The 15,198-nt window shown below is 62.1% G+C and overlaps 4 protein-coding genes across 4 annotated transcripts in view; 1 reads left to right on the top strand and 3 right to left on the bottom strand.

The window, feature by feature from the left end:
• Positions 1 to 3,256: 3,256 nt before the first annotated feature.
• MNEG_0657 (hypothetical protein) lies at positions 3,257 to 5,053 on the bottom strand (the record flags this gene model as incomplete). The annotated part of the gene is made up of 6 exons (XM_014050878.1): positions 3,257 to 3,388; positions 3,529 to 3,594; positions 3,762 to 3,790; positions 3,949 to 4,294; positions 4,511 to 4,732; positions 4,943 to 5,053. 6 exons carry the CDS (start codon positions 5,051 to 5,053, stop codon positions 3,257 to 3,259), a joined length of 906 nt encoding a protein of 301 aa, XP_013906332.1.
• Positions 5,054 to 6,877: 1,824 nt separating this feature from the next.
• On the bottom strand, positions 6,878 to 8,848 carry MNEG_0656 (OTU domain-containing protein 6B; the record flags this gene model as incomplete). Its single annotated transcript, XM_014050877.1, has 4 exons — positions 6,878 to 7,432; positions 7,667 to 7,837; positions 8,087 to 8,410; positions 8,585 to 8,848. The coding sequence occupies 4 exons, from the start codon at positions 8,846 to 8,848 to the stop codon at positions 6,878 to 6,880; spliced, it is 1,314 nt and encodes a 437-aa protein (XP_013906331.1).
• A 406-nt stretch (positions 8,849 to 9,254) lies between these two features.
• Positions 9,255 to 10,886, top strand: MNEG_0655 (hypothetical protein; the record flags this gene model as incomplete). Its single annotated transcript, XM_014050876.1, has 1 exon — positions 9,255 to 10,886. One exon carries the CDS (start codon positions 9,255 to 9,257, stop codon positions 10,884 to 10,886), a length of 1,632 nt encoding a protein of 543 aa, XP_013906330.1.
• Positions 10,887 to 11,110: 224 nt separating this feature from the next.
• MNEG_0654 (Photosystem I reaction center subunit V) overlaps positions 11,111 to 15,198 on the bottom strand; it is a gene marked incomplete at both ends in the record, with an annotated part of 9,047 nt that continues 4,959 nt past the window's right edge. The window contains 8 exons of the mRNA XM_014050875.1: positions 11,111 to 11,137; positions 11,359 to 11,504; positions 11,788 to 11,893; positions 12,262 to 12,366; positions 12,881 to 13,045; positions 13,230 to 13,970; positions 14,170 to 14,384; positions 14,579 to 14,801. Coding sequence (XP_013906329.1) covers positions 11,111 to 11,137; positions 11,359 to 11,504; positions 11,788 to 11,893; positions 12,262 to 12,366; positions 12,881 to 13,045; positions 13,230 to 13,970; positions 14,170 to 14,384; positions 14,579 to 14,801 — 1,728 coding nt within the window. The remainder of the gene's footprint in view (positions 11,138 to 11,358; positions 11,505 to 11,787; positions 11,894 to 12,261; positions 12,367 to 12,880; positions 13,046 to 13,229; positions 13,971 to 14,169; positions 14,385 to 14,578; positions 14,802 to 15,198) is intronic.

Genomic DNA, 15,198 nt, shown 5'->3' with positions numbered 1-15,198 from the left:
GCACAGCAACTCAGAAAGGTGGTTCGTGGCACCATGGCCGTCGCCATGCCCGCTGGCGTCGCCACTGCTTGCGCTGTGCTGCTTTTCGCCGGTGCTGGCGCTTGCTGCCCAACTGCTGGTGACGAGCGCCAGCAATGACACGGCTGTGATCACCAGCCGACGCATGGTGTGGCAGACTGGTCTGTGCAGGGTAAGAGCTTTCACATGTGCGCATGTGCAGTGATCTGCGCAAAACTTTTTGAAACCACTGAATTCAATCAATTCGTAAGAAAGTCATTGCCTGCGAATAACGACGCCTCCGTCAAGCGAATTGGCTTAGGGCTTGTCGAGGGTTGCTGATTTGCACTCTTGGGCTTGCCCCATGTGACGTCCCATCCCAAGTATTCAAATATAATTTGTGGAGTCGAAAAATCCACACACTTTTGTGATGCCCCTCACCGGTCGGTATTGAGCGGCGCTCGCAGCACTCGCAGTGGCGGAGTGCTGGGGCGTTCCTGGCCTACTGTACTCGTTGTGCACCCGCCCGACCCCGTCCTGGTGGTGCTCCGGCGCCCTCCAGACACGGCCCTGTAGAAGCACCCTTGAGGCATAGGCACAATAGTGACGGCCATACGCGCGTGCAGCTCCTGTAGGCAACGGATATGGTGCCGGGCCTCGTCGCGCGTGTGCTGCGGCCGCTGCTTCCGATCCATGATGTCTCGACGGCCTACTCCGGAGCGCACCTGCCGCAATTTCTGGAGGACTGCCGTCCTGGAGGGTACGCGCGGCGTAAACGCTCTTGCATCGGCAATGGCTTGCGTGGTGCAGTGCAGCTGCCCCAGTAGGCCCGTGCGGGTGCGCAAGGCGCACGATGCGTCACTGCTCACTCTTCTGCATGCGCGCAGGCCACAGCTCGTGAAGGCCTTGCAACTGCTGTACCAAGACGTGGAGCCCCTTACAGTGGCCACTGCAGACATGGCAGCAGTGTACGCTGCGGCGCTGGAGGCGGCCCGGGCGCAGGGCTGGCGTATCACGGCAGAGGCGGCACCCTCGCGCCTGCAGGCTCTTGTGGTGACGAGGTAGGGGCGGGGGATATTACAACTTGCCTTAAGTTAAGTAACTTTGCTGATGAAAAAGGCGCTGAGCAGCAGTGGGTGGTGGGCCGGGTGGTTGGGTGTGCAGTGGTCTAGATGCAGGTGAAAGAGGGCAGCTTCGGGGTCGCCTATGTGCTGCACGTGCTTAGGCACCCCTGCCCAAGCCCCACTCAAGACCTGAAGCAGCATCAACTGGTCCACGCCGAGCCAGGCTTTGGAAGTTCAAAGACGACGTTGTCGTGACGGTGCGCTCTGTGGAGGGCGGCAGGACGCGCGTGGACGCCCGGTCACGCAGCCGCATCGGCCAGGGTGACATGGGCGCCAACGGTGGCCGGCTTGTGGCATACTTGCGCGCCCTCAAGGGGGTCTTGGCTGCAAATGGACTGGACGTGGTTGAAATGTAGCTGAACTGGCTTTACTGGATAGTCGTCTTTAGACAGCTCGACTTCCACCAACTGCGTCTTGCTAGGAGCTTAGAGCTTCCTCCCCAGCAAGCTGCTCTGCACATGACATTCACAGTAGCTTCTGTCGGTGGTTTCTGTGTCCCTCACTTTGTTCAGCAGTGGCATTGCAAGTCGGTCGCAAAGTTCTCATGCCAGATCAGTAACCAAGTACGTGTGATGATGTCTGCTGTTGGTTGTGCACCAGGAGCAGCCTCGTGTACGCCCCAACCTAGCGCGTTGTGTAGTAGGGCGGCGGCGGGCACTGCTCGGCTGAGCGCGAATGGCGCACGCGGCAGGTGCAACCCTTTTTAGAAGTATCGAACCCGTTGGGGCCACAGCAACCCTCCAGGTCGACGCCCGCCCACGTCCAGCGGTCCGGGGCGCTGTCGCGGAACTTGCCGGCGGGGTCGAGCTCGCGGACTGCGCATCTGAGAGGTGGTGGTGGCAGATTGGTGCAAGAGGTGATCTGCTCACGTGCGGCTCTCACGTGCGGGTCACAGGTGCAAGTGGCCCGCAGGGGTCGAGGTTCCGGGGCAGCCAAGATGCTTGTGTGAACCAGCGCAAGGCTGCCAGGTGCAGGCAGCAGGCTGCAGAAGATCATCGTGGCTTACCCGAAACTGCACCAGTTGTCGCCGTACTGCTCGTCACCCCGCCAGCAGCCTGGGTCAGGCCACCCTGCCTTGCCGAAGTGCAGGCGCACAGGACCCCTGCGACCCCACCAACAGCATGGGGGTGCGTGCTCTGTAGGTGAGTGTACAGGTAACTTTGAGACTGGATGAAGTGCGTGCGACCTCACCTGCGTTGGACACACATGCACACATTGTTCGACTGCCTGCCTGTGTGCGCGTTTGCCCACTCCCTGCATGCGCCCACCCTGTGCCGCGCCTACCTGGAGGTGCATCGCGGGTTGCTGAGGAGGGTGGCCATGACTGCGCGAAACTGACGGTTGGGGCGGCGTCCCTGATTATAAAACAAATAGTCTTCAAGATTCATGAACACCCTGCGGAAATGGATGGTTCCATGTGATGTCCAGGGCCGTGTGGCTCCGCTCACACGAGGTTGGGTGGTGGATGAAAGGGTCCATCGGCCCATGCAGGTGGGCGGTCTGGATCATTCTGTTGAACAGGCGCTGCACACGTTTCTGATTCACACACCTTGGACCATCGTGCACGTATGAGAGGAGACCGTCGTCCTGTCCCACCAGCCGGATCAAAGGAGCGGTTCTGAAGCCTTTGTCGGCGGTCCTGTGGCAAGGGGGAATCTGGATTTTGACACCTGATTTTGACACCAACAAACCACCGTGAGGGTGGGGGCCTCGCGGCGCCACAAGCTGTTCCCCCCTGCTGGCGGCCCCTGCTGGCGCCCCCCGCTGGCGCCGCCCCTAACTTGCAAGCATTGCGCACCAGTTGTCATTCTGTTGAGCGCAGGCGCATGGCTCCATATCTGGTTTGCTATTGCCCTTGCCCCGCCTGTCAGCTGTTACTTGAATCCTCTAGTGTGATGGTCCCAACCTGTTCACGGGGTCCTCTCCGGTCAGGGCTGTGCCATAAGATGTCTCTAGTACAGCTGAAAAGCAGTCGCCCGCCACAGCCAGAGGGAATGACACCTGCCAAAGATTGAGTTCGAAAAACGTTGCTCGCCACGGCATGTGGGGTGGCAGATTCAAGCCATTGGTTGAGCAGCACATTGAGCACTGAAAAAACCAGGCAACATTTGTCGGGCTCCACCTTGCAGCTCTGGCTAGACTACAGCCAGCCGGTGTTGCAACACCCGGCCCTTCATTCGTGCGCAGGCCCCTCCTACCTCGTACTGGTCGTACAGGATTCGGCGCAGCTGGGCCAGTGTTGTGTTGGGCTGCTTGATGTAGGCTGCCTGCAAGGGTGGCGAGCGCGGCCCAGGTGATGAGACTGAGAGGCAGGACTGCAGCAAATTAGGGGATCTGCCTGCTCTGCAGTACCGATCACGCATGTATTGCCCTGCTCTGCGCTGAACCATGACCTCTCCCAGCCCACCGTGGACTCCAGCGTAGCATTGCCAGCCACTTGCAGAATGCCAATGCGGCTGGCCTCATTGGTCCCCTACATGTTCAAGCAAGGAGGTGGGTGAGTCAGCATTAGCTGACATTTGTGTTACTTCACTCCCACTTCTTGCCAACGTTGGCTGCTGGCGGGTTGCCGTTGTGCCAACCAGGCTCTGGTGGGTCAACGAAAACATTGGAAGTCACTGTGCGCCACCAAAACCTCACCTCTGCCATGTTGACTGCCGCGTAGAAAGCTGTGATTTCAGGAGCCAGGGCAGCGTTGCGTGCCAGCGATGAGGTCTTTTGAGACCAACATTGACTTGTCGTTGCGATGCAGGTGATGTCTGGTGTTGGTGGTTCACGGCCACTGAAAATGCACGTCGCAAGCGTCCCTGCAAAATCACCTGCTCACCTGAGGGGCGGTTGTGCGTTGGCTCGGGCCACGTCTGGCCTGCGGCTGGGTCAGCGTTATCCTCCCTGGGCACAGGCTCGTTGATCACGGCGATTACGTCCTTGATGACCTGGGAGGCCCTCTCAGGCAAACCTTCTTTGGGCAGCGGCTGGGTGCTAGTCAGCTGCGCACTGGTGAGATTAAGCACAGCATCAGCGGGCAGCTGGATCTCTCCCATTGCCAGCAGCTCCCCTTTGGATGCAAAGACTGTGGTGTTGTCTGGTACAAAGCCCGCCTTTGCCGCGGCGGCCAGGGTGCTGTTGCATTCGTCGGCGCGCTGGAAGCTCACCCTCATGAACTCGTACTTCTGCAAAGCGACAGGCGGGCGCAAAGGGGAGAGTCGGTGGGTAGCCGGTGTGCGGGTCAGGGAACACAACAGGGTCTGCCTGTGATCAGATGAACCAACAAGGCACGCAGAACCATGTTCCTCGCATAACTTGAGCTCCACTCCACATGGTGCTCCGCAGGTATGGATCGTGAAGCCCAGCCCCAGTGCACCGCCTCTCACCACATACAGGCCCACCTGAGGAATCCAGAACCACTCGGTCTCGTTGGCCCAGGAGGGCAGCGCTGCCCCAGGCCGCTGCTCCTGCAGGGCGCGCGCTGCCTCTTGCAGCTCCGTCATTTCGGCGAGAAAGGCAGGTGGTGCCAGACGCACCAGCTCACGACGCACAGGTACCTCCCTGACAATGCGCAGCTTGGCACGGGTGATGACTCCGAGCTTGCCCACCGACAAGCGCAGCGCCTGGTGGTTGGCAGGAGAGAACATCAAGGTGATGCAGGTCTCTCAGGGGGCGATCCCTCACACAGTACAGGGGTGGTTGGGGTCTGGGGAGGCAGCTGTGGTGCAATCTCCCACGCAGGGTTGGAACGGGTGAATCAGCCATGACTTCTAGTTGCAACGATTGCCAGGCTTCTGACCAGACTGCGCAACGCGATGTTGCCTTTCACTCACCCTGAAGAGGAAAGGGTCCTTTTCGGGTGTGAAGCGCCGCAGGCTGCCGTCTGCCAGCACGACGTCCAGGGCCAGCAGCTGCCTGTTGCTGGAGAGCGACCCCCAGGACATGCTGCTGCCGTGAGTGCCAGTCGCAATGGCACCAACAATGCTTTGAAAGACAAACCAAGGAAAAGCTGGCAGCGTCCAGCCTGCCGGGGCGTCCTTGGTCACATAGTTGGCCAAGTACTGCAGCAGGGCGGTTGAGCGGTGACATGCAAGGTAGGGATACGATTATTGGCTCTGAGGTGCGCACGCATGCATGTCAGGGGTTGACTGTTCAAGTATGCATAAAGTTGAGGTATGCACATGTGCATATGTGTGCATGTATACATGTGGATGTTAGTAGTAGTTGTTGTATGTGTATACGTGGGTGTGTGTTTGAGGAAGCCAGGGTGCTCAAGCCCATACTATTGTTGCATCCTGAAGGGGGCCGCGCGCACTGGTGGGCATGGTGTGCGAACCCACGGTGTGTTTGCACGTGGGTTCGCACACCCACCCGTGCGTCTGTTGTGTGACACAACAGACGCAGGGGTCCCGATGATTACGCGCCCAGTATAAAGTCCAACAGACCAACCTGCAACAGGTCCCACGTGATGACAGCAGCATCCACCCAGACCGACTCATCAGTGGTGTTGACATCGATTGCCAGGGGCCGCATTGTGGTCAGGGCAATGTTGGCTGCCGTCCCATGCCGTCGCATGGTGGGTGAGAAAGTGGCATTGGCGTCAACCAGGCGCGATGGGGCGACTCTGTCGCCTGAGGAGTTTAGAGCAGCTACGAGCGGCGGCTGGCTAGCGCAGAAAAATGGTTGGTTCCAGCTGTGGCCAGCGCCTGCAACGGGGATGACGGGCATTGTGGTGGCTATGATTTGCGTGAATGGCCAGGTGGCCGGGCCCTTTATATGGCCACCGCCGATAATTGCGTTTCAACAGACTCCCGATCGATCAATTCACCCTGGCTGAGCAGGTAGTTGCCCGACACAATTACCAGCAGCCCCTTTGCATCAGCGTATGCCGCCCAGCACCACCAGCTCACCCGACGCCATAACAGCGTCATGAATTGCAACAGCGTGCTGGATGTCTTGCACGTGCCTGGGCCTGCAACCGTGAGGCCGTGTTCACAGGGATCTCAAATGCGCAATGCAACTAGAGAGGCAGGTAGTGACCAACCAACAGCAAGACACCCATCCTTCACCTGACAATGAGCACAGTGTTGTTGTCGCAACCCAGCTCCTGAATTGGACAAGGGCAGTAGGGAAGATGGACTGTGAAGCCATCTCTGTGACGCTTGTGGCCCCACCAGTGGGTCCAAGCAAAGGTGGGCTGCCTTTGTCACACACCCAATCGTCCAAGGCGGCTGTGAGGGCCTAACCACGCGTTGTTCCTCTTGTTACCTGTTGAAAGTTGGTCAGGTCCTTGCCAAGCAGAACGGACGCACCGACCCCGGTCCACAGTGCCGAGACCAACGTGAAAAGCGCCCCCAACACCCCTGGAGCGCTGATTGCAGCCATTTGCCTCAGGCTGACTGGCACCCGTCAAGGGTACAGCAGTGCCCTGACGACCAACTGATACACAACACAAGTCGCAATGAGGGATGCCGATGCTCGACCAAATGCTGGACAATAAGTTACGAGGTTGCTTCCGCCGAGGATCTCGCAGCAGCGCATTAATAAACATGTCCCGAAATGGTTTTTGAAAAAATGTGCGTTGGAAACATACTGCCCAAGGTTCGCCTGGTTGCGACTGGCCGGCCGTCGCGGTTTGCAGGCAACTGACAAATTATGCAGCACCATGAAGCAGGCAACTGACCACCCATGCTGCTCAATAGGTGAAGAAAGTAATCTGGTCCATAAAATGCATGTTACAACGCACACCTTGCTCGCGGCGTGGCCAGTCACTTATCGTCGCCGCCTGCAGCAACCTCGGCGACAACCTCCTCTGGTGCGAACAGCAGCTTCTTGGTGGAGTTGTAATGCTCCCCCAGGCCGTACGCATGCCGCAGGAAGCACAGCGTGAGACCCTCGTCTGCGCCCTTCCCCTCCCCCAGCACCTGCGGCTGCATGCCCACGGCGAACACTGTGATGCGCCGCCCAAGCGCCCCTGACAGCGCCTGCAGCTCAACGTGGCCGCCCCATGTGGCGGTGGTCTCAACAGCGTCGCAGTAGCGTTCAAAGTAGGCCTCAGGGTCCTCTCCCTCGTCCTCAGGTACCAGGTAGGGCGCGAACTCCCCCCGGTGCGAGCGCAGGTGCTCCGCCGCCAGCTCCCGCAGCTCCTGGTAATCCGGCACCTCCTCCTCCTCCTCCCCCTCCCCCTCGCCCTCGTCCCCGTCACCGTGCTCTCCCACGTTGACGCTGCGGCCCTCCACCCCAGCGGCCGCCTTGGCCTTGGCGGCGCGGGCAGTGGCCCTGAGCTGGTCCTCCACTGAGCGGTACATGCAGTGGCCGTCCGCCTGCACGCGAGAGGTGCCAATTAGCAAGAGATCCATGGCAGCCCCGGGAGGTAAGGGAGCAACGCCGTATTGTCGCCATCACAGCACGCAGCATGCGCCTATGAGCACTGTCCCCAGCAACTCCTATCGCGCCGCACCCAAAAGCACACTAACAACTTAGATCCCTCGGCAGCACCTCGGCGTAACAGTACTGACTGGTCCACAGCCATTTCAGCGCGCCCGGCAGCCACCCACCCGGATCTCCTTGATGCCCAGCCCCAAGGGGGCCAGCACGGCCTTGAGCGCCGCCTCCTCAGCCAGCCGCTCGGGTGTACCCAAGGCCTCTTTCTCCGCAGCAACGCGCGCCTCGCGCTCCGCGTCCTTTGCCGCATGCTTCTCGCGGCGCTTCTGGGCCTTGCTGGGGCGCTGATGGAGTGTTTGTGGGTGGGGTGGTGGTGGTGGGGGGGGAAGCAGGAGCGCTGAGATCGCAAGCCATTACAAATGGAACGAGGCCGTAGCAACCCGCCTGCAAGGCCTCCAGGCATGCGGAAGATACGCGCTCAAGGGCAAGTGAGCATAGCTCAAGGCATATGCCCCCTGCTGCTCCGTCGTAGCGAACGCGAACAGCGGTGGCGGGGCGCCAGCCAGCCCCCTGTCGCCCGACCGTCACCCTACCCTGGCCTGTGCTGCCGCTTCAGCGCTGTCAATGGTGAGGCCCTTGAGGTACTTGCTCAGAGGCTCCGCACCACCACCAGTAACAGCCTCGCCAGCGCCTGGTGGCGCAGCTGCCCCACCCCTAGGACCGCTACTCGCATCTGCCGCCCCTCCCGCCCCCCCGCCGTTTGCCGCCGCTGCGCTGCTGCTGCCACCGCTGCCCGCTGCGTCGAAAGCTGCCAGCTCCTGCGCATGGCGCTTCTCAATATCGGCTGTGAGGCGTGTGACCTCGTCCTTGGACTTTTTGCCGGACCGCTGCAGCGCCTTCTTATGGGCCAGCATTTCCTGCGGTGTGTGGTGTTTTGGGTGCCATGGCCGTGAAGGGTACCATGCGATGCGCAGATGATGGGGTGGTGGTGATGACATGGAGGTGCTGCTGCCAAGCTTCAGGCTGAAGCGCGAGGACAGGACGAGCACTGCAGACAAAAGTACACCGCGGCGCTTTGGCTTGTCTCGCACCCGCTTGTGGCGCTGCAGGATGTGGTTACGCGTCTGCTGGCCGTCTTCACCCTCGCCATCATCACTGCCACTGCCACCACCATCGCTTGCGACCCCCTCTTGCTTGGCAGCTGCAGGCTTGCTGGGCGCCACCTTGGCCAGCTGCTTTGGCTGGGCGACTTTCTGTTGCTGAGGACGCTCGGTCTCTGGCTCCTTTTGCTGCGGCTCCTCCTCCTCCTCATCAGGTCCTGGCCGCTTGGCTGCCGACTTCACAAACCCTTTCATGCCTTTGCGCCCCTGCGGAATGGCCCAAACGCCGTGGTGGCATACATGCATCGACGGCGCGCATGGTTCAACAGGCCGGGGGGCGCGCGAGACGGCTGCAGCACCGACGCAATGTCACGATCTACAGCTTTGAGCGAACCGGTTAGGCAGTTTCATATGGTCATTGCTCACCATTTCAGCGTGCACGCGCTTGCAGCCTCGCCAACGCAGATCTGCTCGATCACTGCGAGCTCGTGACAGCTACGAGGTGCTCTGGTATGGTGATATTTGCAGTACAGTCAGTTTCCATCTATTAGGCAGTTCGAATATCGCCCCTTGTCACCGCTCTTCCATCTAAGTCTTCTTGCTGAATGCCATCCCTGCGGAATTACTTTGTGCTGTCGAGGGACAGGAGACAGCAGATAACATGCCGTTGCACACTGCTTTAGGAATAGGTCGCAAGCCTGGCAGCGCCGGTACAGAGGCATCATCCGTGCTGGCGCCTTGCCATGTGCCGCGCTTCATCAGCAAGCCCGCAGTGGCTGCAAGAGCAGCAGCAGGGTCCACAGCAACAGCAGCATCAGCTGGGCGGCGCATCCGTGGTGCGGGTTACTATGAACGCTACCTGCGCAACAGGCGAAAGCGTGGCGGCGAATTCTTAGACGATGATGGGGTTGGCATAGAGGGCCCTGCAGCCCCACTTCCGCCTGGTGCCTGGCTGCCGCACCTCAGCGACGAGCCGCCGCCACCTGGTGTTTCGGCTGCAGCGCTTGCATTTGGAAATGCGGCGGGCGGCGCCGTGGCGGCACCTGGGCGGTGGCCGGCCCATGCGGCGCTGCTCCGCGGCGTTGTGCGCGAAGCTGTTGCGGCATACCGCCTGGCACCACCGCCCGAGGTGCAGCGGCCGCGCGATGCAGTGGACAGGCTGCGTGACCGCGTACCTGAGGACCAGGCTTCAGGTCTGCTGGCTGGCCTGGCGCGTGCAGACGGCCTCATCATAGGGCCACCCAATCTGCAGCAACAGCGGAACCCGGATGTGCAGCTGCCGCGGCTGCTGCGTGTGGAGGAGGCGTGTGCACATGGCGAGGCGGTCGAGGTGTACGCGTTCTGGGACGTGTCGAGCCTGCACCCACGCGCCCTGGACCCGCGGGTGGTGGTGCACCGAATGCGGCGCGTCTTGGCAGCAGCTGGTGAGGTCCGGGGGCTCTACGCCTACTGCGCACGCAGGCAGCTGTCATGGGTGCCCGAGGCCTTCATGCGCCTGCATGCTCCAGAGCGGCTGCAGGGCGGGCCGCGGGCGCGCGTGCCATCGCATCAGCAGCAGCAGCAGCTGCAGCAGCAGCAGCCGGCCGAGGCGGCGGCAGACTTGAAGAGCACAGCAGATGACGGCGGCGGCAGCAGCGGCGGCGGGGAGGGCGCACTGGAGCCAGCCGTCAAGCTGCGCTGCCCTGTGTGCGGCCAGGGCAGCCGCAGTTACGACATGCTGCGGCGCCACATGGGGCAGGTACACAAGCAGCGCGCGCCGCCCCTGGCTGAGCTGGAGCGAGCCATGTCAGCACAGCTGCAGGGACCAGCCCCAGCAAAGCCGCCTGGCGCTGCTCAGGACGTTGCTGCAGCTGAGGCCATTGCGGCTATGTGGCGCGGGGGCCTCACCAACACGGGCGGGCGCACCCTGGGCAAGGTAGCTGCCTACACGTCGTCGAGCGGGGCGCTGTTTACACCCCGCCCTGGGCTGCAGATCAGCCTACGCTACGTGCTTGCTCGTGAGGGGGCCGATGTGCGCATTGTGCAGAATCAACGGGAGGCCGTGGATGAGTCACTGACCCAGGGCCTCGCAGTGCTGCTTGACCGACTTGAGCGCCGCCATGGCAATGATGTTAGCACATCCCACGTGGTGGTGGCGATTGCTTCCGACTCACGTGCACATGCGCCGCTGCTGCAGCGTGCACGTCAGCTGGGATGCAGCATACTCGCAATTTGCAATGCGCAGGCACACTGCCCCGAGGCGGATGCATTGCTGCGGTGGCGGGTGCTCTCAGCTGGGCGATATATTGTGTAACATCCCATCGCTGGTGTTTGACTCAGACGATATGAGTCTTGTTGAATGTTGAGCTCTCCGCGCGATGCAGCACAAGCCCTGACCTAAAGTCAGCTGCTCAGGGCGGCCGAAGCATTCACAAAGACACGATACGCATGGACCTGTTTACACAGCAAACGCGTACACAGCTGGCCGCAGGTTCCTCTCGGACGGCTGCATTGACATTCTACAAAGGAAAACACTGTTTAGTTGTTCACGCCAGGGATCACGCCCTGCGATGGAAGGAGGGTTATGGGCGGTATTTGCGATTAACAAACACTGCATCAACCACGGGGATGTCACAGCAGTATATTCCAAAGATCAAACGGACCCCAGCGAGTGTGAGCAGGGCCTGCTGTGCAGGCTGCTGCACGGCCCCCACCCCTCCCCGGCCCCCGGGACCCGCTTGAGCGATAAGTGTGAGCGCCAGGCGATGAGTGTGAGCGGGGCTCACCGAGCTGAGCGCGCCGAGGAAAGCAAAGCCTACGGCGTGGCCGAGGGCGCCCCAGCCCAGGGTGTCGATGATGGTGAAGCCCGCGGGGTCGTTGGTGGTGCCGATGAAAGACGCGTCCTGGGACAGGGTCTCGAAGTAGCTGTTGCCTGGATGACGGAGGGGGTTGGGGCTCAAGCCATCAACTGCACCATCCTGAACGCGCCATCCCAGGCCATCCCCGGCATCATCCAGGTAATTACCATGTCACATTGTCAACGAAACAGTCTAATAACCTGGGAGGCCTTTTAAACCCCTGCCCTAGCCGACCCTGATGATGGCTTGGGGATGATCAGAGCCTGGGCCTCGGGGTGGCTGCCTGGGCCAGCAGCCCTGGCCTGTGCATCTTACGATGTCAACGCCTGTGCAATAGTCTGGGCTTGCCGCGCTCACCGGTGGTCTTGGGGCCCACGTTCTGCGAGTTCGCCTGGGTGCGGCGCTGGAAGGGCAGGAAGGCGAAACGCCCAACGAGCAGAGAGGCCGCAGTGCTGGCAGATATCTGGAGCATGGATCAAGGGGACCAGGGGGGACGTGCGAGTGCAGTAGCGGGGTAGCGTCAGCTGGGGATGTAGCGATGATGGGATGCTGCAGGCTGCGTGCCAGTTGGTGGTGCTGCCGCACAGCGCCGTTCTGCGACGTCATGCTGCTGCGATCGCCACGCACGAACCGCGGTGCATGGCATAGTCCACCAAGACTGAGCGCCGGATGAAGGCCATCTGACCGTGAATAACGCCTCCAAATTCCTCATTCAAGGTTTTGTCACGTCCCATTGAGCTCATACGGCACCCCCGACCAGGATCTGGGGTGCGCCAGTCACTCAATCCTCAGTTGAGCCCCTAGACGCGGCCGTGCAAGCCGTAAACTCACAACGAGAGCAGGGGCCACCGCCTTCACGGCGACCGGGCGCCTGGAGGGCCGCGCGGTGGCGAGCGTCGGCCTGCGAGCCACCGCGGACTGCTTCTGCATGGCGGCCTGCATTGTGCCGGGTTGTGGACTTGACGTTGAATGTTGCAACAATCGGTGGCACAATGTACGTGCTGGGGAAACGATCAAGTTGTGTCGCGGGTTCGAGCTAAAACCCCCGGTGACAAGCTGCGGAGAAGCTGGCCACGCGCAATACATGTCTTTGCACGGTGGTACTCGCGGTGCTTGCGCTACGACGCTCTTGGGCACTCAGCGCACAATGGCGTCCGCTGGCATCACCCTGCCTGCCGAGATCGGCACGCATCCTGATCCTTGTGCGCTATGATCCCTCACACGGTACTCCTTGACCAATGCTCCCATTGCTGCAGAGCACATGGTATGATCGTGAAGTTACTTGTCCAGGCAAGATAACACTGCAACAGGACCCTCACTGTTGACTGTGGGAGCAGGTCTTGACTGCGGGAACAACAGGCGGTTGGCCCCACGGGCGCTTGCACAACCCCTTTTGTCAGTTTCTGCGTCATGCCGCAACAGCGGGCGCATGCCAGCGACGCCACGCCACCTTGGCGCAGGCTGCCCACACTGGTAGCGCCACGGCGCCGAGCGCGCAGCTTGCGCCAGCCACAAAGGCCCAGGCTGCACGAGAGCAGCCAAGCACGCCCTGCGGCAGGTCCACGCGTTCTGGATCATGATGTGCCGCCACCACCTCCATTAGCATGGCCTGAACCTGTTCATACGGCGTCGAAAGTGTGTGTGTGTGTGTGTGTGTGTGTTGTGTGCAAATGCACGTGCGGGTGTGCGTGCGCGGGTTTGCAGGCAATCAGCCCATATCCCAATCACATGTGTCCTGACCCGCAGACAGTGGTCCAGGGTGCGCAGATTGTACAGCTCCTATAAGGAGCGCCAACCACCTGCCACTGATGCGCCAAGTTGTTTGCCCCCATAGCGGGCGCCAGTGCGCCAGCCAGCGTCTTGACTGCAGCACGGGGGCCGACCACCACCGCCAGCAAGTGGGCCATCACCCGCACAGCCAGCGGCAGCTGGAATTCAGGAGGGGCCCCGCCGTCGTCGGCACCACCCGCCGCCTGGGGTCCGCCCGGACCCTGGTGTTCCACACCTTCGCCGGCGGGGCCTGCTAGCGCCATGCCCGCAGGGCCAGGGTCGACCCAGCCGCCACCGCCGCCACCGCCGCCACCGCCGCCACCGCCACCGCCGCCGCCGCCGCCACCGCCGCCGCCGCCGCCACCGCCGCCACCGCCGCCATCAGGCACCGGCAGGCCCCAGGGCTCTGCATGCACGCTCTCCTCCATGCCCCCCGTGTGCATGACAAAGGTCACGTCAGGGGTGGAGGCCAGGAAGGCGGAGCGCAGCCGCTCCAGCATCGCCAGGTCGCGCGCGTCAGGCTCCGGCGCAAGGGGCCCGTGCCGGTGGCCGCCCCCGCCCGCGCCTGTCCCGCGGCGCATCCAGCTGGGGAGGGCCGCGAGCGTGTGGCGGCCAAAGCTGACGTTGATGCTCTGCAGGTTGAGGGCCGTGAGCCGGCGGAGCTGCGCCACCACCCAGTCGCGGCGCGTGACCAGTGAGATCGTGACGCCGTGCAGCGCCAGGGAGTGCAGGCTGCCGCGCGCCACCAGCGCGTCCACCAGCTCGCGCAGCTGGGGGGTCCACGAGGGTGCGTGGTCAAGAGGAGTGCGGGGGTGCGGAGCAGAAGGGTTGGCGTCTATGGGCATGCTTTGCCTTCAATCTGGAGGTGTGCATGTGAGAAAGGGGCCGCAGGAGTGGCATGACAAGCGCCCCGGGCATGGCCCCTCGCCACCCTTCAAGCTGCGCGCCAGGCCGCTTCCAACCCCTTACCTGCCATGGCAGCAGCAGAGGCAGGTCGAGGTGCACCTCAGACAGCGCCGCTAGGCCAGCAAGGTGGCGCACCCAAGTGCCGCCCGTGGGACCGCCACGCCTGAAGAGCGCAGGCAGCAGGCGCGACCAGGGCAGCATGAACAGGCTGCCAGCCTCCAGGCCGTAGGTGAGGCCGTACTCAAACGCAGACGACAGGGGGGTGTGGTAGAACGCGCCTTGGGGTTGCAACGGTGGCGTGCAGGCAGCGGGGTGAGGCACGGCGGGCTGGACAGGACGGCAGGCTGGAACGCCAGCTTGGGGCGTGAGATACCATAGCAGCCGGAACGAACGGCACCAGTTATGCCCGTAGCATCGCGCCCTGTTGACCAGTTGGCGCAGTCCGCTGTTTCAAATGGTGCGGCCCTGTCACCTGGTCCGCTGATGTGCAGCGCTTGCAGTCGGCCGCAGTGCGGCAGGGCCTCCTCCAGCAGCCTGTCAGCGGCGGCTGCATCGACCAGGGTCCAGTCCAGCTCCCGCAGCTCACAAAACACGGCCGCCAGGCGCTGGTGATCAACGCAGGGCTGCTTCTGGTGGTCTGAGTGAGGCCGCTCCGGACGCTCGCGGCTTGCAGAGGCACCGCGCTCCAGCTGAAACTGCACGTGCATTGCGCGCAAGCTGGTCAGGCCGGGGGGCAGGGACTCCACAGGAACACACAGCAGCTGCTCCTGCATGGGAGTCAGTGTGTCTGCGGCGCAGGGCAGGTGGCAAGGCGTGGATGGGTTCATTGGAAGGGTGCCAGGGCTGCAGTGGCATGAGAAATTTCATGACCAGGCAGCCCAAGCCTGTAGGGCGCAGCAGCCAGCCTTTTCATGTTTTGCCAGCGTCACGCCACGCACTCATCCAGTGGTGCAGCGCCAGGGCCTTGAGTCGCGTGAGGGCCCCCAACCGGGACATGCCGCCGCCTGTGAAGCACAGCACACCGTCCAGCTGGAGGAGGAGGGCGGAGGGTGGAGGTGTGGCGGTGACTCTGGTAGGTGACGTGCGTTCATT

This window comes from Monoraphidium neglectum (genome assembly GCF_000611645.1).
Source record: "Monoraphidium neglectum strain SAG 48.87 unplaced genomic scaffold scaffold00055, whole genome shotgun sequence".
NCBI lineage: Eukaryota > Viridiplantae > Chlorophyta > Chlorophyceae > Sphaeropleales > Selenastraceae > Monoraphidium > Monoraphidium neglectum.
Note: the sequence above shows the minus strand (reverse complement) of the source record. Positions and strands in the feature narration are given on the sequence as shown.